The 24,515-nt window shown below is 54.5% G+C and overlaps 2 protein-coding genes across 4 annotated transcripts; one reads left to right on the top strand and one right to left on the bottom strand.

Annotated features, from left to right (window-relative positions):
• Nucleotides 1-1,231: 1,231 nt before the first annotated feature.
• TMEM140 (transmembrane protein 140) lies at nucleotides 1,232-6,152 on the top strand. Of its 3 annotated transcripts, none has more exons than XM_086751073.1 (4): nucleotides 1,232-1,371; nucleotides 3,254-3,342; nucleotides 3,953-4,068; nucleotides 4,870-6,152. In XM_086751073.1, exons 3-4 carry the CDS (start codon nucleotides 4,053-4,055, stop codon nucleotides 5,505-5,507), a joined length of 654 nt encoding a protein of 217 aa, XP_086607199.1. In that variant the 5' UTR covers nucleotides 1,232-1,371; nucleotides 3,254-3,342; nucleotides 3,953-4,052; the 3' UTR covers nucleotides 5,508-6,152. The 3 variants fall into 3 exon arrangements, with proteins under 3 accessions (XP_086607199.1, XP_086607194.1, XP_086607209.1); XM_086751068.1 differs by having other exon boundaries at nucleotides 4,867-6,152; XM_086751083.1 differs by lacking the exon at nucleotides 3,953-4,068 and having other exon boundaries at nucleotides 4,867-6,152.
• Nucleotides 6,153-8,113: 1,961 nt separating this feature from the next.
• On the bottom strand, nucleotides 8,114-9,297 carry CYREN (cell cycle regulator of NHEJ). The gene is made up of 3 exons (XM_086751094.1): nucleotides 9,171-9,297; nucleotides 9,013-9,082; nucleotides 8,114-8,638 (listed from the first exon to the last, which is right to left on the bottom strand). Exons 1-3 carry the CDS (start codon nucleotides 9,284-9,286, stop codon nucleotides 8,402-8,404), a joined length of 423 nt encoding a protein of 140 aa, XP_086607220.1. The 5' UTR covers nucleotides 9,287-9,297; the 3' UTR covers nucleotides 8,114-8,401.
• Nucleotides 9,298-24,515: the final 15,218 nt, after the last annotated feature.

Raw genomic sequence — 24,515 nt, 5'->3', positions numbered from 1 at the left:
GAACACAGGTCTCACTTCAGTGTTCACTGCTCATTTCTGAATTTCCCAGCCAGCAGCCCCAGTGTTAGATGACAGCTGTGTTCAACCCCAAGACTTTCTTCTGTGTCTCCACCATTCACCACATTCAGCTCAGCAGTTATGGCCTGCTAGGCTTTATTTGCTGCAAGACTTCCGCTCCTGCCCCTGATTTCTCCCACCATAACCCCTGCCCAAGCCATCTGTGATCCAAACCACCTTGACCCAGATCCCTGTCCTTCTCAATACTAAAATTATTCCACGCACACAGGCCAGATAGGAAGGTACCTCCTCACCACCACCTGCCTGATGGCTCTACCTACTGAGCTTCTCTTAGGGCTTCCTAACCCGCATTTCCTTTCACTACCTTGTGCTCTTGGATATGAGTACCAATATTACAAGTTCACAACGTGTGAACCACCTGGAGGTTTCAAAATGTGGAATTGCTAGGTGGGAATCTGTGAACAGCTTCATGGCTAGGTATCCCACACCTATCACCCCCCAACACACACCTCTCCTAACAGACCCACCACCAAGGCTGCTTATGGGACAGGACAAATGGCTCTGGGTCTGGTCAGGAGAACTAGAGAAAGCAAAATTGACAAACTTGACAAATTTTATGTCAAATGTTTCTCAGTGTAATATGTATTTGGTTTTTTGGTGAAATGGAGGAATGATTTTTGTGGCTTATATCTCTCTAGTTCCCCTTACATCACTCGAGGTTTCACAGGCTTCCTGTCACAGCAGGCAGCTTGCCGCTTCTTCTGTGCTGCTTCTGCGTAGGCACTGTGCCTGTGGGTGAGGGGGAGCTGGGGTGAAACTGGATGTTGGAAGCAGACGGAGGGGAGCACCATTCAAAGTGCAAGAAGGGCAAAGAGGCCAGTGAACTCCGACAGTGCTGCGGTATGGGGGTCAGCAGTAGGATGGTCAGTCACCTCTACAGAAGTCTCCAAACAAAACAAACTCATCTAGGCCCCTGCGGACACCCAACCCGTTCTAGTAGCACAGCTTTCCTGTGTGAGTGTAATCCAATTGGTTATTCATGACAGTTAGCATGGATGGGAGAAGAAAGGGCAAACCTGCCCCTGGCTCAGATGGCGGTGGCTGGGCTCCACTTGTTTACTTGTTCATATTTAGATGACGCAGTACCAGGGAGGAGCACTGCATAAGGCTCCCATAGCCCTCAAAACGAAACAGAAAGCAGAAGCAGCTGCGTGTGACACAAAAGGGGCTGTGGTGTCAGAGCTCAGCCTGCACAGGATCTGGCAGCACTCACAGATCTGCTCAGCTCACCAGGGCAGCACCTTGACCCTCTCCAGTGTGTTTCAGCTCCACACTCAGCTGGATGGGCAGCCTGTAAGTATCCTTCACTGGGTCCCTCACCTTTATAATGCCACTGGCATCAGGGGAGCTTCCAGGAGAAGAAGTGGTGCTGCAGGGTGCAAATGTCTGGGAGGGAGCAGGTCCTTCCTCAGCTGCGGGACACTTGAGGTAGTTCTGCATGCAGTTCTGTGTGCTGCTGCTGGTTTCTGTTTGCCACCAATCCTTAGCTTGTCAGCGGCCTTTCTTCACCTGCTGTTTCCCCGCAGCCAATCCTGCCTCGGGGGAAAAAGAGGGATGCTGGGGAAAGCGAGTGGCTTGAAGGAAAGGTGCCGAGTCCAAAGCTGCCTTCCTTTCCCACGGTTCTCGCACAGCATTACTCCTCCCAGCAGCTGGGGAGGGGGGATACAGGAAAGTCAAGTCTTCTGAAGGGCTTTTCATGCAAGAGAAAATGCCTGTCTCCTCACCCTTTTGCATTCAGCCTGTTTGCTGCGGCAGGGTCCAGCAGCTTCACAGAGATGTTTGTCCCTGCACAGAGGCCAGATCCTGCGCCGGAGCTGTCTGCCTTGGCCTCCCCGTTCCACTGCCTTTTCCCAGGCACTCAGCCAGCAGCTCCCTGGGGGGAAGGCACAGCCCCAGCCTAGGAAGGGCCATGCAGTCCCAGCATCACAGAGGGTCCCTACGAGCCCCGTCTTGCACACAGACACCCCAAGGAGCTCCTGAGCTGTGCACATGGAGCCTCTCTCTGCCCCAGAGACTGAGACACAGAGCTCTCCTGTGGTGAAGTCCAGTGCTTCCAGCAATGCCTGCCCAGAAACAGGGGAATGAAGCCAGACTAGGGCTTGCTGCACCGTGCTCGGGCTCTTCTTTCTTGCGCCTTTGAGGTAGAGCTGTGGACTTTCCCGTCTAAAGGCACAGGCATCTCCTTAGAGGCAGAAGGGCTGTAGATACCTGGAAAAAGCCCAGACTGGACACCGGGTAGCAGCTCTTTCCTGTTTATTTCCCACAGAGCTCATGAGGGCTGTGTCTGCGGCTGCGCTGGTGGCAGGGTGCCAGTTGGCACAGGGCACCCACACCAGGCACATTTCTGTCCCTGCGGCAGTCACTCCTGGGGCTGGGCTGGGCTGGGGAGGCAGCAGGAGGCTGAGGGGCAAATCTGCCAGCAATTTGGCAGATTGAACAGAGGGTCATCACTGGGAAAAGAAAATAGGTCCTTAAAAACATGAGCCTCAAAGCAGAGGAGAGGGCAGAGATACCGCCGGATTTCCCTGGGCTCTCACACATGCAGAGGTCACATAGCAGCACAGGGTCTCTGAGGTGGCTCTCCTACACCCCTGACATATATTTCCACAAACCTGCTAGGAGTTTAATTCTCTGTTCCCTCTCTAGTAAACATGTGCAACTATGACAATTTTTAATTGCTTTTATACTTTATGGAGGTGTGGGGGGGACACGTAAAAGGTAATGTGAGATGACTGAACAAAATGCCCATGTTTCTAGAAGCCTGCCTTCCTTAGGAAACGGGTCTAAAGAAATACGACAGCGAGGGTTGGTGGGTGGACGTGGCCAGGAGCCAGCTGGGCTGTACCGGTCCCAGCTCTGAGTTCTGATAGAAATTTCTCGGGACCCAGTCAGCTAACTGAGAGCCCCCTCCAAGTGTAACTTGTTCTCCCTCTGAAGGATGTGAGGCAGGATGGCAGGGAGAATGGTGGGCAAGTGTAAGCCCTTATGGGACAGGGAGAAGAAAGGCAGCAATGCATGGCTGCAGGAGGGCATGTGTAAAGACAGGCAAACCAAGAGGCGATACCAAGGGGCAAGACAAACCCTGGTGAAATTACATGTGCATGAGGTCTCATTCTGCAGCATGCTCTGGGCTCAAGTATAGATATTTTCCTGGTCATTCATGTCTTCATTGTAGATTCAGAATAATGGGCATCCTCCATGTGATCTTCCAGTCTCTCCAGAAGCCTGTTGTGAAGATCTCCAAGGGAAGCTACAAGAAATGAGGTATTGACCAGGGGAAGGCGACAAGCCAGTGTGTGGATGCTGTGACCCCCTCCATGCTGGGTGTGTGCTCCTCTTGGCTATGACTGTGTGGAGGAGAAGTCTGGGACAGAGAAGTTTTATCCCTGTGCACATGAAACATAGATGCCCAACTCGCAAGTGTCCAGGGAGACAGGGAGTGGGATACAGAAGGGTGTAGTCACCAGCATTGCAGTCACGCACCAGGCACAGATGTGAGTGGAGTCTCTCCTGGCGCTCTTAAAAACTCAGAGGCTGTACTGTACCAAATCCACAAGTGGCTGTGGGGCAATGGCCTGGGACATCCTGGATAATATACCACTGGGCGATGGGCAGTGGAGGGCAGACAGCAGGACTGACCTTGTGAACTTTTTGAGGGAAGGTGGTAAATGATTCACAGGAGATAATGCTCAGCAAAGGCAGGAAAGGAGTTATTTACAGAGCCTCAAGCCAGAGACTGAGCTTGAAGGTAGGGTCTCGGAGCAACTTGCCCTGTGTTTGGGCCTCTGTGCAGACCCGGGTGGCCAGTGCTGTGATGCCGCATGGCTCTGCAGCCAGTGATGCCCCTTCCTGATGCCACTTCCCTGTTTTTCAGTGCAAAGCAGAAGCCTGCAAGAAGATACTGAGGACAGTCCGCACTTCTGGGAGAGGAGCAGGGAGTCAGGTTTGCCAGGCAGTCTGAGACAGGAGTGAGGATGATGGCAATCACAGGTCTGTCTCCATAGCATCCATCTCCCTGGGCCCCAGGGGAGGGTGAGTGGCTATGGGTGGGTCCAGGGTGCCTCTTTGTGGTGTCACAACTGCCTGTCCATGTGCGGCATTGGGCCTCAGGCAACTGGGACAGAGGAGCACCATGTCTGCCAGCCTCAGCAGAGAGCAGAGCTCTGGGTGATCAGCCCTATTGCGCCCAGAAATGTATGGGCATGCATGAGCCTTAGGAGCGCATGGATGCTGGAAACTTGTGGCATCAATGGCATTGGGTGTCCCAGGGCTATGAGGATGGTGAGGGGCTGTGGAAGCAGGGGGAGCCCTGCACTTAAGACCCTGTCATGCCCGTGTTTTATTCACTCATCTAAAAATCACAAGAGACATCCTTATCTGACCAGAACTGAAAAAAAAAACATTTTCCCAGAATAGCTCTTACCTCCTTCTTACCAGACAGCAGTGTTTTGCTCCCCTCCCAGCACTGCAGTTTGCTGACAAATGCCTCTCTTGCCCAACATGAGACCATGGTGCAAAGGGCATGCAGTGGGCCTAAAGAAGCCACACTGTCCTCCCAAGTGCTAGTCCACACACAGGACATCATTAAGCCACCTTTGTTGTGACCAAAAATGCATCCCCCTCCACGACTTGAACATATGCCTAACACAGCCAGAGGGAGGACTGAGATGCTCCTGCTCTACGTGCAAGGAGAGTCCTGAGACCTCAGTGACACAGGCTCAGAGCACACCTTGGGAAGGGTGCCACAACACGCAACAACTAAGAGATCCCTCCCTTCATGTTTTGCAGCAGGCATCCCCACAGCAGGCTTTATCATGGTATCAAGAAAGCACTCAGGCCAGAGGATGGGTCTCCTGCAACAGAGGTGCACTGGGCACCTGCTCTTTGCACTGATCTTCCTCAAAGCTGCCGGGGCCTTGGCCTTGATGATCTACGCACTGGTGTGTGAAGCTGGGAACCTAGTTAACCTCCCTGACAAACGCATTGGCTTTTACAACTTCTGCCTGTGGAATGTGACAGCTGGGAAGCTGCAGTGCCTGAAGCACAAGCATCTGCAGTTGATGGGCATCAGCCTAACAGGAATGGTGTTAGCCAGGATTTGTGTATATGTCTGCCTGGTCTTCAGCATGTTCTACACCATTTTTATTGGATATGTGAAGTGCACAGAGGAGAGAGTGAGCTGGAAGGTGATCCTCATCGTACCCATCATCATGATGATAATCCTGTCTGGAGGCCTGGGTATATTTCTTTTCCAGATCTCACAGTGGATTCACCTCTGTGATTTCACTGGGGGCTTCCTGGCACTGGTTGCGACTCAGGCTCTGCTACTGCTCCAGATTCTCACTGCCACTATGTACCTCAGATGGGTGAAGAACACACACCCACGTCAAAGTCCTTTTACTGAGGGGGCCCTGCCCATTTACATTTGACAGTGAAGAAGATGCAAGAACTATTGATAACCTGATTTAAAACAGTAATCCCACAACAGCTTTAGGCACTGGTAGAAATTTGTTCCTTAGTCCAAAGCCATGCCCTGGCACATGGCTGTGATTGCTGCTGCTGGCTGGCAGCACTCCTGCAAGGAGTGGGCAGCAGACACCAACACCCACAGCAGTGTGGAAGCTTCCTGGGAACAGCAGCGCATAATGCACCCCTTGGCCTGGAACACAACGTCAAAGCGACAGCAGTTATGGCCCTGACCCAGAAGACAGTGAAGGGGACAGATCAGAACCATCACAGTGTGGACACATCCCTCTGGCCATATCTAGCCTCAGTACAGGCAGGCAGAGAAGTAAACAGGCTTTCTTTCTTGGAGTTGCCCAAAGAAACTCTGCTCCTCCTCCACCTCCTGGACTAACCGGGGATGTATTTGAGGCAACTGTGACTTGAGGAGCTGTGGCTTCATACTGACATCTGTCCTGGTCTTGTGTAGTGTGGGGACTACAGTGGCAGCTTCTGCAAGCTGCTAGAAGTTCTCCCTTTGTTCAGTGGACTTGGATGGGTCTGGGGCAGACCCACCACTGGCCAGGGCCCAGCTAATTGGCAACAGTGATAATACCTCCGTGAAAATAATTTTTAAAAAATAAGTGAATAAGCCAAACTGGAGGCAGAGAAGGGGAGGCACGAGGCATGTGGGCCTTGCAGCCCTCACCCTGTGGGCTCCCACCATGCAGCCCTCTGGGCCTGACTCAGCTCAGCCCGGCCACAAGAAATGGAGAGATGAGATGTGAAGAGAACCTGAGAGGTGTCTGCCTGAACCAATTGTGAATAATTTCTTGTGAGAGTAACACCTGCAGAAGCCAAGGTCAGTGAAGAAGGAGGGGGAGGAGTAATGTTGCTCCTGACAAGATTCCCCTGCAGCCCACGGTGCAGCCCATGGTGGACTGGCTGTCCCCCTGCAGCCCATGGAGGTCTACGGAGGAGCAGAGATCCACCTGCAGCCCGTGGAGGACCCCACACCAGGGCAGGCGGAGGCCTGAAGGAGGCTATGGCCGGTGGAGGGCCAGCGCTGGGGCAGCTGGTTCCTGAGGACTGCATCCCATGTAAAAGGACCCTGCACCAGAGCAGTTCATGAAGGACTGTAGCCCATGGGAGGGACCCCATGATGGAGCAGGGGAGGAATGTGAGGAGTTCTTCCCCCAAGGAGGAAGGAGTGGCAGAAAACAACATGTGATCAACTGACCACAACTTCCATTGCCTATTTCCCACCCTGGGTTGCTCAGGGCGCAGGGGAAGGAGCTAGAGATAATTTGAAATTAAGTTAAGCCTGGGAAAAGGGAGGGGTGGATGGAAGTTGTTTTTTTGTTCTCTCTCATTATCCTGCTTTGGTTTTATTAATAATAATAAATAAATAGTTTTCCCCAAGTCAAGTCTGTCTGGCCCATAACTTGAATGATCTCTCCCTGTCCTTATCTTTTTGTTATTTTATTTCCCCATTCTCTCGGAGGGCAGAGTGAGTGCAAAATTGCATATCTTGGTCCCAAGCAGGGCTAAACTACGACACTATCACAGCAGTGGCAGCCCCAAACATGCACTGGAAATTCTCTCTTCAGCTGGAGCACCTGTACTTCACCTGCTGGAATAACATCTGGAGTGACTCTGCTGTAGTTTATCAGGCTGAAGTGGCCCACGTCCAACCCCAGCAGCAGCAGAGCACATGGAGGCACAGCCTCACAACTTGCTGAACACAGCCCTAATTGGGACGGTTTTCACGAGGAAGCAGAGGATTTCGGTACAGAGCCCCAGGTTTATCCCTACTGATATTATGGGGCTGAGCCCAGCTCTCCAGCAGCCTTTGAGAATCCAGGAGAGACTGGTTCTGGAGGAGGGCAGCTCACCACAGAGCCAGCTAAGCCCAGCACATGCCTCATGCATGGGTGTGCTTGGGGAGCAGGGCCAGGGCTGTCACAGTGCAGTGCCCCAGCTGGGCCATCATAGCCAGAGCTCTGGATGGGATCTCTCCACCATAGCGGTGCACAGCACCGCTCGATGCCATGTCTGTAACCTCATAGAAAGAAGCATCTGCTTTCCTCCCCATCCCCTTTGGGAACATGAGGGTCCACTTTCTCTCCTGCCGCAGTCTTGATGGGGATGTGGCTGGTGATGCTGGTTTGACCAATTCTTTATTTCTGTAAAGACTCTCACACCTGCCCTAGCCTCATACGGTTTGTTCAACCTCCCCTTCAGACCAGGAAGAGGATGCTGAGCCATCCTCATCCCTTCCTAGACTCCCATGCACAGTGCCACAGGGTCAACCCCCTCACAATGGTCCCTGCCCCTGCCAATTTGCTCCCATCCATGTCTTCCTCAGCTATGGGAGGCCGGCCCTAGCCTGGAGGGAAATTCAGTGTCAGGTCCAATGGCGACAGCCTGCCAGGCCCCACTGCAGCTGTCACAAAGGGACTGCAAGGACAAGGGAGCCCCAAGGCTGAATTGTGACTACCTCGCTCTGCAGAGCCAGGAAAGGCCTTCCTGAGCCAGTAACTCCCTACTCCCCTCCAGTCCCAATACTGATCCACCAAAGGGACACTCACAGAAACACGAACACCCTCTTTAATCTGTCCGTGCCCTGAGATGCCAAACAGAAATGACCATAACCTAATCTGGAGCCAAATCCCACTGACTCCATCACACAACAGGAGAAGAGAGTGCCCCCTTCCTTCTCCCAGGTGGCCTTCAGGGGCCTTGTACCAGCTCCATAGGCCACCAACACTGCAGACACACAGCTCCCTCCAGGCCATCCTGCCACCGTTCTCGGTGCTGTGGGAGTGGACACCCTCCCCACTCTCCCCTTTGCTCCTGGGGAGCCGTAGAGGAGGCAACATTAGCTGAAAAAGATCTCCCTGACATATTTCAGAACATCATCCTCAGAGTTCTCCCAGCCTGTCCTCTCTGCGTTGGCACCAGCATCAGCATTAGGAGGGGATGAGAGAGCTGGACTGTGGTCGCTGCCTCCCCCCGCGCCGGCTGTACTTCCAGAAGCCTCATTTGGTGTTGGCTGGAGCTCCTGCTCCTCTTCACCAGACCGGACGTTCTCCTCACCTTCCTCGCACTGTTGATTCTGATCAAAGGGAAAACAAACAGATCCGGCTGTGCGTGGCTTCACCCGGGAGCACCCCAAGGGGACGGGGGGTGGCAGCCCACCATCCCTGATGGACACTCGCTCGCCAGTCCCCAGGTCCGCAGCGGACACGGGTTTCGTCCCGAAGCGCTTGGCTGGACGGCCGGGGTCAAAGGCAGCTGCGCCGGCCCCGGCAGCCTCCGGAAGCCTCCGGCAGCCTTCCTCAGGGGCCGAGAAACTCGGGCGGCGCTCGGCAGCGTCCCCAGAGCCGCCTCCCGGAGAGGGGCCGCCAGGGAGCCGGGGGCGGCAGCGCACCACGCCCGCGCCCCAGAGCCCTCTCGGCCGCGTCCCCACCCCCAGGGGTCCCGGCTCACCTCTGCCAGGACCGCCAGGGCCACGTCCAGCAGCTCCGCCTCGTTCATGCAGTACAGCACCGCCGCCGCCCTGCGCACCGCACAGCGAGACGATCAGGGCGGGCAGGGCAAGACCCAGCCTCGCCCGTCCCCCGCTGCCCCCGCCCCAGCGGTGCTACCTGGGCCCTGCCACCGCCCGCCGCCCCCGCCCCCCAGCCTTGGGGGCCGCCGCCCGCTCGTCCCCCGCCGCCCCCATCCAGGCTGGGAGAAGCCGCCGCCGCGCGCCCGCCGCCATCTCCCGAGCCCGGAAGCAGAAGCCGGCACCGGCAACCCCCAGCACCCCGGGCCCGGAAGCCGCGCCCCCCGGTCCCCACAGGAGCGGGAAGCTCCGGGATACCCCCGCGGCCGCAGCCGGTGGACTGGTGTCGGCCGTGTCCGCACAGCTCGGTCGGGGCAGCGGTGCTCCTGCCGCTGGGGCAGCTTTCTGCCGTCCCTCCGAGCTCTCTCCTCCGCTAAAATGGGCGCAGGCGAGCAGCCAAACAACTCCATCTCGTGGATACTGGAGTGCTGTGGCGGTGCTTTCTTGTATTCCCTCATGACATCATCATTGTTATGGAGTTGAAAAGTCACTTCAGGAGCAGAAGGAGCTTCTAACTGGGTTGGAGTAGTCAACAAGGGGCTGCAAAGTGTTTGGAGCCCTTGAGAGAGGAGTACAAGGAGTGTTGGGGCAGCATTTAGGAAACACTGTAGGAAATCAATGTAGATGTAGGACAGGGGCCCCTGTGTAGAAGGTCAAGAAGTAACATGGCTTTTGGCAGTTGACGTGAGAGTCAAAGCAGTCCACTCCTTTTTATCAAAGCTAAGCTGGCTACTGAGGATTCTTGTTGCGGTCTGACAGCGGCAGGAATTGAAAGAACGGCGTATCTGCACTGAGTGTTATGCCGACTCCCTGAAGGACATCACAAAAAATAAAGAGAGGGAGCTAACCGCTTCCAGGAACATGCAGGGCCTTCTGGCCGTGTCTTGTGGAACTGCAGGTGTCCAAGAGCTGGAAGAACGCAGGCAACGGTAAGGAACCAACACAGTGGAGCAAGGCTTCGCTTTCTGCCATTGTGTGAAAACAACAGGACTCTCTTCTTGCGCCCCAGCGAGACAATGCTACACAATTTTCAAAGATGCTTTTGGCTTAGATGAGGTCCTTTCACACTCTTCTTCTGAGATTTGTGCTCTGGTGGACTTCCGTCATAAGTCCTGTACTTCCTTTTCAGGCTCCAAGTCGGAAAGGCCAGGCTGGAAGCCACAGTCCGGCAACAAGCCAAGACCATTGAAGCCCTTCAGAAAGAGCTGCCAGCCTCTGCCTCAGGAAGCTTGTCGGAGCCTTCCCTGAAACCGTGAACAGGAACGCCTGTGGTGTCATCTGCAGAGCTTTGTACCGTCCCGACTTGAAATTTCCCAGCCGGGCTAATTTGGGTGTTGGTGTCAGTGTAAAGAAGGTGCCTTTGCCCATGGCCAACACGAAGCAAATGAGCCTGGGCAGGGCTCACGTGCTACACGCACCTGGCACTGTGTGCCGAGGAGCTGACGCACGTTTTCCTCGGGATCGCAGGAGCTGAGCCGCCTGGCAGGAGAGCACGCCGGGGGACTGACGCGCGGATCAAACTCTACAACTCGGAGAGCCTTATAAAGCAGGCATGTTTATTCGGCGCCGGGTGCGTGGGGGATCGCTCCTCCAAAAGCACACACACCGACAGCACATTTTACCAAAAATGTATACGGTGCAGGTATACATATTCATAGGATTGCACAATACAGACATACATATGCATGAGCGAGGCGGGGTTATTAAAAAACACTTGCGTAAGCATTTCAGATCTGTGTCTGGTGGTTGTTCACTTCTTCTGGGGTCTTATCTTCCTCCAGATGAACTTCAGTCATTCACCCACACTGTCCTTTCACTGGGTGATTTCAGCAGTTTCTTAACGACTTCTGACCAACATTGCAGCTCCCGTTATCCTGTCCTTTGCTGGACGTATCAGTCCTCGACAAATACCAGTTTCTGGACAAATACCGGTCCCTGACAAGCTTAAGCGAGTTTCAAGGCAAACAGGATCGTTAGGCGTTGTCCAGCAGACAGCGAGCCTCCTGAATCAAGCAATATGCAGACAGTTACTCCCCTACATCAAGCAATATTTAGCAGAGAGTTAATTCCCGGTATCAGGACATGTGGCCACGGCAGCGCGCGCGCCTCGTCCCGGCGGGGTGCGCGTTCACACCAGCCCCGACGGGGGGGTCACTGCGAGTGAGGGCGAGAGCCAGGCGAGAGACCGCCCGACGTCCCCGCCCGCCCGAGCCAGGCGCTGGCCGCCTCCGGCTCCGCTTTTGGGGACCCGCAGCCCCAGGCTCCGCGGCCACGCGCTGAGGGCAAACGCGGAGCGGGCGAGGCGAGGGCCGCTTCGGCGACTGCCGCAGCCCCCGGCCGCGGGGGCGCCCCGACGCCGCAGGCAGCGTAGACTCCGCAGTCTGCGTACACTTACGGAGCCTCCAGCCAGCCTGTCACCCTGTGACGCCCCCGCCGCGCCCTCTGTGACGCCCCCCGCTGCCGCTGGAAAGCCGCCCCCGGCAGCCGCCGCCGCTCAGTGCTGTCGCCGCCGCGGCGGGACCGGCAGCGCGTCTCGGGCTGGCAGCGTCGGGGGCTGCGAGCCGCGGCCGCCGCTCGGGGCTCCCCTCTCGGCTCTTGTCGCCCTCTCTCCGCCCTCTCCCCGTCCCTTCCCGTCCCGGGGCTCGCCAGAGCCCGCCGGCCGCCTGCTGCGGCTGCTCACGCCGGGCCGGCCCGCGCCCTCGTCCCCGCCGCAGCATGCAGAGCCTCCGCGGACTCTTCAGGAGGGGGCGGCAGCGGCCGCCGTCCGGCAGCGCTCCCGCGCCCGGCGCCGCCGGGGCCTCCGAGCAGCGGCAGAGGGGCCGGGGCGGGCTGCACAGCGCGGCCGCCGACGGCGACCTGGCCCAGCTGCAGCGGCGCTGGTGGCTGAAGAGACTCCGCATCAACGGGCGCGACGCCAACAAGCAGTAAGGGCCGGGCACTGCCCCTAGCAAAGCTTCCACCCAGCCCGGCTGCAAGAGCCGGCAAAGCCCAGCGGGGTCGCAAGCGCCCTCGGAGCAGGGCCGGCTCCACAGCGCTGGCCTTGCCGGAGGCCTGCCCAAGCTGGGACCGGAGCCGGCGGGTGCTCCGCTCCGCCCTGCCCTGCCCTGCCCTGCCCTGCCCTGCCCTGCCCTGCCCTGCCCTGCCCGCCTGGTGCCTGTAGTGAATCTTGTGTGCGGCTCAGCAGGCCTTCGGCCAGGCACAGACGGCTCCTTTCCTGTCGCCAGACTGAGTGGCTTGTTTGAGCAGGGCACGGCTTCCCCTTGCTGTTACAGGTCCCATCCCCTGCGTCTCTGGGCACGCCTGGCACGGGACTGATCCGGGCAAAACCCAGGGCCATGCGCAGTCTCCGCAGACTTATGCAGCCTCCGTAGACTGCAGGCTGCCAAGACACGGTCTCCTTTTGCTGGCCTGGGTGGCTGGGCAGTCCTGCTGGAGGCCTGGGCACAAGAGCCTGCTCGGGCAGGTTCAGTGACACAGCTGAGGAAATGCCTCCTGACTCAACTGTCCCCTGTTGGGGACTTCTCCTAGACAGCCCCAGGCTTCGGGTGGGCAACTCCTGCCACCGGCTCTGAACAAGAAAGCTTGCTTTCGGCTTCCTTTTGGCAGCTGAGCTTTGTGGCCCCATGTGGCGAGTTCCACAGCCTGAAACCATGTCTTCAGCTGTCTCCCTGTGACAGCTAACTGAATATCTTTAATTCCTAGGACGCCTCTGCACCTTGCTTGTGCGAACGGCCATGCAGATGTCGTTCGCTTTCTGGTAGGACAGAAGTGCAAGCTAAACCCTCGCGACAACTATAAGAAGTCGCCCCTGATGAAGGTACGTGGAATGTGTTATGCTGTTGTACGTTGGGCTTATCGATTACGCGCTGAACGATACGTACCTCGCGTGACTCTTTACATAGGTCTGCATAGAATTGTATCCTGTGATTCTACGAAACAGGCAGGTTGTAGTCAGCGGGGATGGGGCATATGTTGCCTGATCTTTGCAGACGCTCGTACTTCCCAGTGTTGGGAAGATGCGGGAGTTCTGACAGAGAGAAACGTAGACGCTGGAAGTTATTCTGCCTTTGTGTCTTGTTTCCAGGCAGTAGAGCACCGGCACAAAGAATGCGCGGCTATTCTGCTGGAGCACGGTGCCAACCCTGACCTCCACGGTGCCAGCGGCAACACTGCCCTTCACCTGGCTACCATCATGTCTAGCAAGTCGCTAGTGGAGCTGTTACTTGAGCACAATGCCCATATCGATGCTAAGGATGATGTAAGCTTGGATTTTGCGTAAGGCTCCTCTTCCCAGCACTTGCTTGACTTTTCTCTGTTATTCTAAGGGAGATTATATCTCCTTTCAGTTGGGGTACACTCCGCTTGCTGTTGCGATCACGAGGCGCTGTCAAGAGATGACTGAGTTGCTTCTTCAAAAAGGAGCTGACGTGCACGCTCAAGATAAGCATGAAAGGTGAAGGCTTTGTCAAAAGTGCACACGGGACTCCTTAGCATTGTTCAGGCTGGACTGATGGGAGGCATCGGAATGAGCTTTGCAAAAGAACCTGGAGCTGCGCAGAAGGAGCTCCTTCTGCGTGACTTGTGAAAGCAGGCCCGCACCCGGCGGCTCTCTCACCTCAGGGGACGATTGCCGCACCGAGGACTGTAAGAAAGCGTTGGCTGTGGTGCCACTGACGCACACGCACAGCCTCCCCTGTCTGCTCTGGGCAGGTGGTTGGCCTGGAGACCTCCTGGGGTCCCACCAACCTGAATTCTCCGATGCTTCCGTGGGTTTGGCTGTGCTTTCACTCCAGCTCTAGGAGAGGGGAAACGAGTTGTTTGGGAAGCAAAGAGGGGCTGAAGTAATGGCAGTGCAATGTCTGCAGAAGCTGATGTATTTCCTATCATCTCTTGGATGCTTTAGGACCATTCTTATGCTTGCTGCTGTTGTTGGGGATATGAATATCATACGACTACTTCTTCGGCATGGTGCTGATCCTTCTCAGAAAGACGTGTTTGGTTGCACAGTTACGAATTATGCCACAGTATCTCCATATGCTGAGTAAGTGGTTGACATCCTCGTTAGAGCAGCTGCACTGTCAGAGTGTCCGTGCTGATGTAGGGCCCTTTTTGGTGCCATCAGCAGGGTGGAATGAAGTGTTGAGACCTTTGTTGAAGCCGGGCTCAGTGACATCTTCTGATGCATCGCTTTCCCTGTCAAGAGTGGATTTGTAGGCTGAGGAAAACTTTCCCCCACAGTTCTCTCTGAGAATTCTCCCAAGTGTGCTGCCAAGCTTCACTCCACCAAACTGACTCGCAACTACCTGCCTTTTGTTTCAGAGGGGATCTAAATGATATCCTCTGAGTTCAAGCATGTTTGAGGGTTGCTGTAGCAAAGCAAGATGGTCATTCCTTCCCTCCAGGCTTCTGGCACAGTATCAGTCTTGTGCTAATGCACCACTTTGCACAGCAGCCTTGGTCAGGCGCACGGTTTTTATATTTTCTTTTCTTGTTTGTTTGGGGTTTTTTTGTTTTGTTTCTAGTTCTGCTTACGAGGCAAACCTGAAAGTGGTCTCTCTCCAGATCCCCAACTGACCCTCTGCCAGGGTTGTTAGAAGATAACACCTATGCAATGTACTGAACCCCTGCAGTGCTTGGAATGCAACCGCAGTCTTTGTTGGGCTCTTGATATCCCACTTCGAAGCTCTGTAACGTCTCAGGTCCTCAGACCAACTATGGGAATTTCCAAACCCGTTCAAAGTCAGGACTGAGTTTGAGGAGACGTCACCCTGGCTTGAAAGGTGACGAAGTGTTGCTGCAGCGTTAGGATAGCGTCCTGCTGAGGTAGAAGCCTTGTTGTGAGATGTCTATCTGCCGGGGGACTTTTTAAGCTTCCTGGCCCTGGAAATGGAGAGGAGGTGTAACTCTCTGCAGATGGCTAGGAATATGTGTAGGATGGCTCACGAATGGCTGTTGCTCTTTCAGTAGAGCGTGGATGAGAGTGTGTGGGGGGGTGTGTTTTTACAGAATGCATTTCCTTTCTTTCTGTATATAGCACTGCAAAGCAACTGGAAGAATATGGGCGCTGCAAAAGGACGGGAGATTGTTCTGCGGGAGGCACAGAAGGCGCAGCAGTACTTGACAGCTCTTGCTCTGGGAAGCCTGCTGAATTTCCCTTGGGCGCACCTGCACTGGCCACAGCAGGTAGGATCCTTCACCATGAAGGAGGTGATGACGACAATGCACTGTGGCCTGCAGGAGAACACGTAAATGCTGACTGGAATGCAGGGGTGGAGAGATGTGGAAAGGCAGATTGAAATAGCAGCTAACAGCAGCAACGTGCTTCTTACACCCTCTCTAGGAGTCTTGCCAGCAGCAGGAGCACAGCAGGAGGAACAGTTTGATTCCCCTTCTGATTATGAGGTACGTTCTCTGAAGGGAAGGCAGTGGGGCCCCACTGGCCTCCCTTGCTTTTGGTCTCATTTCCCTCTGCTTCGGCTTCCTCCGCACACTCCGAACCGGGACCTTGCCATGCTGTGCTGGTTTTCACGCCTGTCTTAATTTACACAGTCAGATGCTGAAGGTCCAAGTATTCGGCCAACCATTGTCATGGTTACAGCGGATGTCCACCACGGAGCCCGCTGGGAGCCAGTTGCAGAGGAGCCCGGCAATGGTAATTTCCTGATGGACTAATGGTTACCTTTGTAAGCTTCTCTAGACTGAAGCGGACAGCGAAAACCAGAGTGAAATAAGCACTCACAGCAGCATTGCGCTTCTTTCGTCTTTTGTAGGTGACTTGCCAGCGGCGGGAGCAGAACAAGAGGAAGATGAGGACTCCTCTTTTGATTCTGAGGTAGAATCCTAGAACCAGAATCATTGTGGTGGGAAAAGTCCCTGAAGATCATTGAGTCTAACCACAAATGTTACACTGCCATGCCCACCCCTAAACCGTGTCCCTAAGCACCACATCTACGCATCTTCTGAACACCTCCGGGGACGGTGACTCAACCACTTCCCTGGCCAGCCTGTTCCAGTGCTCCATAAGCCTTCCAGCAATGAAAGCTTTCCTAAGATCCCAGCTAAACCTCCCCTGGCCCATCTTGAGGCCATTTCCTATGCTGCTATCAAATCCCTCTTGGGCAAAGAGAGCGACGCCCACCTCGCCACCACCTCTTGCAGTGAGGGGCCCAAAACTAAACCCACTGTTCAAGGTGTGGCCTCCCAAGTGCCGAGTCCAAAGGGACAATCACTTCACTAGCCCCACTGCCCACACTATTTCTCATACAAGCCAGGATGCTGTTGGCCTCCTTGGCCAGCTGGCCACACTGGTGCCTCATATTCAGGCACCCGTCAAACAACACCCCCACATCCCTTTCCACCAGGCAGCTTTGCAGCCACTCTTCCCTATCTAAGAAGGACTCCCTGGGGTCTCCCTGGCCTCCCTTGCTTTTGGTCTCATTTCTCTCTACTGCTGCCTCCGCCACATGCTCCAAACTGGGACCTTGCCATGCCGCTGCTGCAGGCAAGCTCCTCAGTTTGGACTGGGATGAAGGAGGTCAAGCTAATGACTCGGCTCTCCTACCAGCTGTCCTTTGAGCTGGACTTGTAGTACAGGATTGAAGCAGTAAAGCTTCCCACCAGTTATGATCCTCTGAAATCCTACCAGGCTGGCGCTGTGAGGATTGCTGTTTTTCCTCCACATAGGTCTCTTCTCCACATCCAGTCCGTGTCAAGCGGTTGCCCATGGGGTATACAGCCTAGACGCTTTGCTCCCTCTGTCTACTTCCTCTCTGTCTCTTGGGCAGGTGTTCTTCAGTTCCTTTTGAAAGCCCTGCTCCACAGAGATGCCTAACACGCTGCTTCTGTTTGCCGTTCTCCTTCTTTCCGTCACCTGATACCACGTTATGGGTGTTGGCTGAAGCAAGAGCTTTGCAAGTGGAAGTGGGTTGAGAAAGACTCTGTGCCAGTTTTCACGCATGTCTTTTAATCTACACAGTCGGATGCTGAAGGTTCAAGAACTGGGCCAACCACCATGGTGCTTCCAGAGGAATTCCACCACGGAGCCCGCTGGGAGCCAGTTGCAGAGGAGCCCGGCAATGGTAATTTCCTGATGGACTAATGCTTACCTTTATAAGCTTCTCTAGACTGAAGCAGACAGCAAAAAGCAGAGTGAAATAAGCACTCACAGCAGCATTGCACTACTTTCGTCTTTCGTAGGTGACTTGCCAGCGGCGGGAGCAGAACAAGAGGAAGATGAGGACTCCTCTTTTGATTCTGAGGTAGAATCCTAGAACCAGAATCATTGTGGTGGGAAAAGTCCCTGAAGATCATTGAGTCTAACCACAAATGTTACACTGCCATGCCCACCCCTAAACCGTGTCCCTAAGCACCACATCTACGCATCTTCTGAACACCTCCGGGGACGGTGACTCAAGCACTTCCCTGGCCAGCCTGTTCCAGTGCTCCATAAGCCTTCCAGCAATGAAAGCTTTCCTAAGATCCCAGCTAAACCTCCCCTGGCCCATCTTGAGGCCATTTCCTATGCTGCTATCAAATCCCTCTTGGGCAAAGAGAGCGACGCCCACCTCCCCACCACCTCTTGCAGTGAGGGGCCCAAAACTAAACCCAGTGTTCAAGGTGTGGCCTCCCAAGTGCCGAGTCCAAAGGGACAATCACTTCCCTAGCCCCGCTGCCCGCACTGTTTCTCATACAAGCCAGGATGCTGTTGGCCCCCTTGGCCAGCTGGCCACACTGCTGCCTCATATTCAGGCACCCGTCAAACAACACCCCCACGTCCCTTTCCACCAGGCAGCTTTGCAGCCACTCTTCCCTATCTAAGAAGGACTCCCTGGGGTCTCCCTGGCCTCCCTTGCTTTTGGTCTCATTTCTCTCTACTGCTGCCTCCGCCACATGCTCCAAACTGGGACCTTGCCATGCCGCCGCTGCAGGCAAGCTCCTCAGTTTGGACTGGGATGAAGGAGGTCAAGCTAATGACTCGGCTCTCCTACCAGCTGTCCTTTGAGCTGGACTTGTAGTACAGGATTGAAGCAGTAAAGCTTCCCACCAGTTATGATCCTCTGAAATCCTACCAGGCTGGCGCTGTGAGGATTGCTGTTTTTCCTCCACATAGGTCTCTTCTCCACATCCAGTCCGTGTCAAGCGGTTGCCCATGGGGTATACAGCCTAGACGCTTTGCTCCCTCTGTCTACTTCCTCTCTGTCTCTTGGGCAGGTGTTCTTCAGTTCCTTTTGGAAGCCCTGCTCCACAGAGATGCCTAACACACTGCTTCTGTTTACCGTTCTCCCTCTTTCCGTCACCTGATACCACGTTATGGGTGTTGGCTGAAGCAAGAGCTTTGCAAGTGGAAGTGGGTTGAGAAAGAGTCTGTGCCAATTTTCACGCATGTCTTTTAATCTACACAGTCGGATGCTGAAGGTTCAAGAACTGGGCCAACCACCATGGTGCTTCCAGAGGAATTCCACCACGGAGCCTGCTGGGAGGCAGTTGCAGAGGAGCCCGGCAATGGTAATTTCCTGATGGACTAATGGTTACCTTTGTAAGCTTCTCTGGACTGAAGCGGACAGGGAAAAGCAGAGTGAAATAAGCACTCACAGCAGCATCGCCCTTCTTTCCTCTTTTGTAGGTGGCCTGCCAGCGGTGGGATCGCTGCGGCAGCGCAGCAGCAGTCTGGCCGGGTTGCACACCACGGCGGCCAGCGGCGACCTGGCCCAGCTGCAGCGGCACTGGTGGCTGAAAAGACTCCGCATCAATGGGCGCGACGCCAACAAGCAGTAAGGGCCGCTCTCCTTTTGCTGGCCTGCGTGGCTGGGCAGTCCTCCTGGAGGCCTGGGCACAAGAGCCTGCTCGGGCAGGTTCAGTGACACAGCTGAGGAAATGCCTCCTGACTCATCTGTCCCCTGTTGGGGACTTCTCCTAGACAGCCCCAGGCTTTGGGTGTGCAACTCCTGCCACCGGCTCTGAACAAGAAAGATTGCTTTCGGCTTCCTTTTGGCAGCTGAGCTTTGTGGCCCCATGTGGCGAGTTCCACAGCCTGAAACCATGTCTTCAGCTGTCTCCCTGTGACAGCTAACTGAATATCTTTAATTCCTAGGACGCCTCTGCACCTTGCTTGTGCGAACGGCCATGCAGATGTCGTTCGCTTTCTGGTAGGACAGAAGTGCAAGCTAAACCCTCGCGACAACTATAAGAAGTCGCCCCTGATGAAGGTACGTGGAATGTGTTATGCTGTTGTCCGTTGGGCTTATCGATTACGCGCTGAGCGATACATACCTCGCGTGACTCTTTACATAGGTCTGCATAGAATTGTATCCTGTGATTCTACGAAACAGGCAGGTTGTAGTCAGCGGGGATGGGGCATATGTTGCCTGATCTTTGCAGACGCTCGTACTTCCCAGTGTTGGGAAGATGCGGGAGTTCTGACAGAGAGAAACGTAGACGCTGGAAGTTATTCTGCCTTTGTGTCTTGTTTCCAGGCAGTAGAGCACCGGCACAAAGAATGCGCGGCTATTCTGCTGGAGCACGGTGCCAACCCTGACCTCCACGGTGCCAGCGGCAACACTGCCCTTCACCTGGCTACCATCATGTCTAGCAAGTCGCTAGTGGAGCTGTTACTTGAGCACAATGCCCATATCGATGCTAAGGATGATGTAAGCTTGGATTTTGCGTAAGGCTCCTCTTCCCAGCACTTGCTTGACTTTTCTCTGTTATTCTAAGGGAGATTATATCTCCTTTCAGTTGGGGTACACTCCGCTTGCTGTTGCGATCACGAGGCGCTGTCAAGAGATGACTGAGTTGCTTCTTCAAAAAGGAGCTGACGTGCACGCTCAAGATAAGCATGAAAGGTGAAGGCTTTGTCAAAAGTGCACACGGGACTCCTTAGCATTGTTCAGGCTGGACTGATGGGAGGCATCGGAATGAGCTTTGCAAAAGAACCTGGAGCTGTGCAGAAGGAGCTCCTTCTGCGTGACTTGTGAAAGCAGGCCCGCACCCGGCGGCTCTCTCACCTCAGGGGACGATTGCTGCACCGAGGACTGCAAGAAAGCGTTGGCTGTGGTGCCGCACACGCACATGCACAGACTCCCATGTGTGCTCTGGGCACAGGTGGTTGGCCTGGAGACCTCCTGCGGTCCCACCAACCTGCATTCTCTGACACTTCCATGTGTTTGGCTGTGCTTTCACTCCAGCTCTAGGAGAGGGGAAACGAGTTGTTTGGGGAGCAAAGAGGGGCTGAAGTAATGGCAGTGCAATGTCTGCAGAAGCTGATGTATTTCCTATCATCTCTTGGATGCTTTAGGACCATTCTTATGCTTGCTGCTGTTGTTGGGGATATGAATATCATACGACTACTTCTTCGGCACGGTGCTGATCCTTCTCAGAAAGACGTGTTTGGTTGCACAGTTACGAATTATGCCGCAGTATCTCCATATGCTGAGTAAGTGGTTGACATCCTCATTAGAGCAGCTGCATTGTCAGAGTGTCCGTGCTGATGTAGGGCCCTTTTTGGTGCCATCAGCAGGGTTGAATGAAGTGTTGAGACCTTTGTTGAAGCCGGGCTCAGTGACGTCTTCTGATGCATCTCTTTCCCTGTCAAGAGTGGATTTGTAGGTTGAGGAAAACTTTCCCCCACAGTTCTCCCTGAGAATTCTCCCAAGTGTGCTGCCAAGCTCCACTCCACCAGACTGACTTGCAACTACCTGCCTTTTGTTTCAGAGGGGATCTAAATGATATCCTCTGAGTTCAAGCATGTTTGAGGGTTGCTGTAGCAAAACAAGATGGTCATTCCTTCCCTCCAGGCTTCTGGCACAGTATCAGTCTTGTGCTAATGCACCACTTTGCACAGCAGCCTTGGTCAGGCGCACGGTTTTTATATTTTCTTTTCTTGTTTGTTTGGGGTTTTTTTGTTTTGTTTCTAGTTCTGCTTACGAGGCAAACCTGAAAGTGGTCTCTCTCCAGATCCCCAACTGACCCTCTGCCAGGGTTGTTAGAAGATAACACCTATGCAATGTACTGAACCCCTGCAGTGCTTGGAATGCAACCGCAGTCTTTGTTGGGCTCTTGATATCCCACTTCGAAGCTCTGTAACGTCTCAGGTCCTCACACCAACCATGGGAATTTCCAAACCCGTTCAAAGTCAGGACTGGGTTTGAGGAGACGTCACCCTGGCTTGAAAGGTGACGAAGTGTTGCTGCAGCGTTAGGATAGCGTCCTGCTGAGGTAGAAGCCTTGTTGTGAGATGTCTGTCTGCCGGGGGACTTTTTAAGCTTCCTGGCCCTGGAAATGGAGAGGAGGTGTAACTCTCTGCAGATGGCTAGGAATATGTGTAGGATGGCTCACGAATGGCTGTTGCTCTTTCAGTAGAGCGTGGATGAGAGTGTGTGGGGGGGTGTGTTTTTACAGAATGCATTTCCTTCCCTTCTGTATATAGCACTGCAAAGCAACTGGAAGAATATGGGCGCTGCAAAAGGACGGGAGATTGTTCTGCGGGAGGCACAGAAGGCGCAGCAGTACTTGACAGCTCTTGCTCTGGGAAGCCTGCTGAATTTCCCTTGGGCGCACCGGCACTGGCCACAGCAGGTAGGATCCTTCACCATGAAGGAGGTGATGACGACAATGCACTGTGGCCTGCAGGAGAACACGTAAACGCTGACTGGAATGCAGGGGTGGAGAGATGTGGAAAGGCAGATTGAAATAGCAGCTAACAGCAGCAAAGTGCTTCTTACACCCTTTCTAGGAGTCTTGCCAGCAGCAGGAGCACAGCAGGAGGAACAGTTTGATTCCCCTTCTGATTATGAGGTACCTTCTCTGAAGGGAAGGCAGTGGGGCCCCACTGGCCTCCCTTGCTTTTGGTCTCATTTCCCTCTGCTTCGGCTTCCTCCGCACGCTCCGAACCGGGACCTTGCCATGCTGTGCTGGTTTTCACGCCTGTCTTAATTTACACAGTCGGATGATGAAGGTCCAAGTATTCGGCCAACCATTGTCATGGTTACAGCGGATGTCCACCATGGAGCCTGCTGGGAGCCAGTTGCAGAGGAGCCCGGCAATGGTAATTTCCTGATGGACTAATGGTTACCTTTGTAAGCTTCTCTAGACTGAAGCGGACAGCGAAAACCAGAGTGAAATAAGCACTCACAGCAGCATTGCGCTTCTTTCGTCTTTTGTAGGTGACTTGCCAGCGGCGGGAGCAGAACAAGAGGAAGATGAGGACTCCTCTTTTGATTCTGAGGTAGAATCCTAGAACCAGAATCATTGTGGTGGGAAAAGTCCCTGAAGATCATTGAGTCTAACCACAAATGTTACACTGCCATGCCCACCCCTAAACCGTGTCCCTAAGCACCACATCTACGCATCTTCTGAACACCTCCGGGGACGGTGACTCAACCACTTCCCTGGCCAGCCTGTTCCAGTGCTCCATAAGCCTTCCAGCAATGAAAGCTTTCCTAAGATCCCAGCTAAACCTCCCCTGGCCCAACTTGAGGCCATTTCCTATGCTGCTATCAAATCCCTCTTGGGCAAAGAGAGCGACGCCCACCTCGCCACCACCTCTTGCAGTGAGGGGCCCAAAACTAAACCCACTGTTCAAGGTGTGGCCTCCCAAGTGCCGAGTCCAAAGGGACAATCACTTCCCTAGCCCCGCTGCCCACACTATTTCTCATACAAGCCAGGATGCTGGTGGCCTCCTTGGCCAGCTGGCCACACTGCTGCCTATATTCAGACACCCGTCAAACAACACCCCCACATCCCTTTCCACCAGGCAGCTTTGCAGCCACTCTTCCCTATCTAAGAAGGACTCCCTGGGGTCTCCCTGGCCTCCCTTGCTTTTGGTCTCATTTCTCTCTACTGCTGCCTCCGCCACATGCTCCAAACTGGGACCTTGCCATGCCGCTGCTGCAGGCAAGCTCCTCAGTTTGGACTGGGATGAAGGAGGTCAAGCTAATGACTCGGCTCTCCTACCAGCTGTCCTTTGAGCTGGACTTGTAGTACAGGATTGAAGCAGTAAAGCTTCCCACCAGTTATGATCCTCTGAAATCCTACCAGGCTGGCGCTGTGAGGATTGCTGTTTTTCCTCCACATAGGTCTCTTCTCCACATCCAGTCCGTGTCAAGCGGTTGCCCATGGGGTATACAGCCTAGACGCTTTGCTCCCTCTGTCTACTTCCTCTCTGTCTCTTGGGCAGGTGTTCTTCAGTTCCTTTTGAAAGCCCTGCTCCACAGAGATGCCTAACACGCTGCTTCTGTTTGCCGTTCTCCTTCTTTCCGTCACCTGATACCACGTTATGGGTGTTGGCTGAAGCAAGAGCTTTGCAAGTGGAAGTGGGTTGAGAAAGACTCTGTGCCAGTTTTCACGCATGTCTTTTAATCTACACAGTCGGATGCTGAAGGTTCAAGAACTGGGCCAACCACCATGGTGCTTCCAGAGGAATTCCACCACGGAGCCCGCTGGGAGCCAGTTGCAGAGGAGCCCGGCAATGGTAATTTCCTGATGGACTAATGCTTACCTTTATAAGCTTCTCTAGACTGAAGCGGACAGCAAAAAGCAGAGTGAAATAAGCACTCACAGCAGCATTGCACTTCTTTCGTCTTTCGTAGGTGACTTGCCAGCGGCGGGAGCAGAACAAGAGGAAGATGAGGACTCCTCTTTTGATTCTGAGGTAGAATCCTAGAACCAGAATCATTGTGGTGGGAAAAGTCCCTGAAGATCATTGAGTCTAACCACAAATGTTACACTGCCATGCCCACCCCTAAACCGTGTCCCTAAGCACCACATCTACGCATCGTCTGAACACCTCCGGGGACGGTGACTCAACCACTTCCCTGGCCAGCCTGTTCCAGTGCTCCATAAGCCTTCCAGCAATGAAAGCTTTCCTAAGATCCCAACTAAACCTCCCCTGGCCCAACTTGAGGCCATTTCCTATGCTGCTATCAAATCCCTCTTGGGCAAAGAGAGCGACGTCCACCTCGCCACCACCTCTTGCAGTGACGGGCCCAAAACTAAACCCAGTGTTCAAGGTGTGGCCTCCCAAGTGCCGAGTCCAAAGGGACAATCACTTCCCTAGCCCCGCTGCCCGCACTGTTTCTCATACAAGCCAGGATGCTGTTGGCCCCCTTGGCCAGCTGGCCACACTGCTGCCTCATATTCAGGCACCCGTCAAACAACACCCCCACGTCCCTTTCCACCAGGCAGCTTTGCAGCCACTCTTCCCTATCTAAGAAGGACTCCCTGGGGTCTCCCTGGCCTCCCTTGCTTTTGGTCTCATTTCTCTCTACTGCTGCCTCCGCCACATGCTCCAAACTGGGACCTTGCCATGCCGCTGCTGCAGGCAAGCTCCTCAGTTTGGACTGGGATGAAGGAGGTCAAGCTAATGACTCGGCTCTCCTACCAGCTGTCC

This window comes from Chlamydotis macqueenii, chromosome 1, assembly GCF_036417535.1.
Source record: "Chlamydotis macqueenii isolate bChlMac1 chromosome 1, bChlMac1.mat, whole genome shotgun sequence".
NCBI lineage: Eukaryota > Metazoa > Chordata > Aves > Otidiformes > Otididae > Chlamydotis > Chlamydotis macqueenii.
This window is presented reverse-complemented; position numbering and strand designations above follow the sequence as displayed.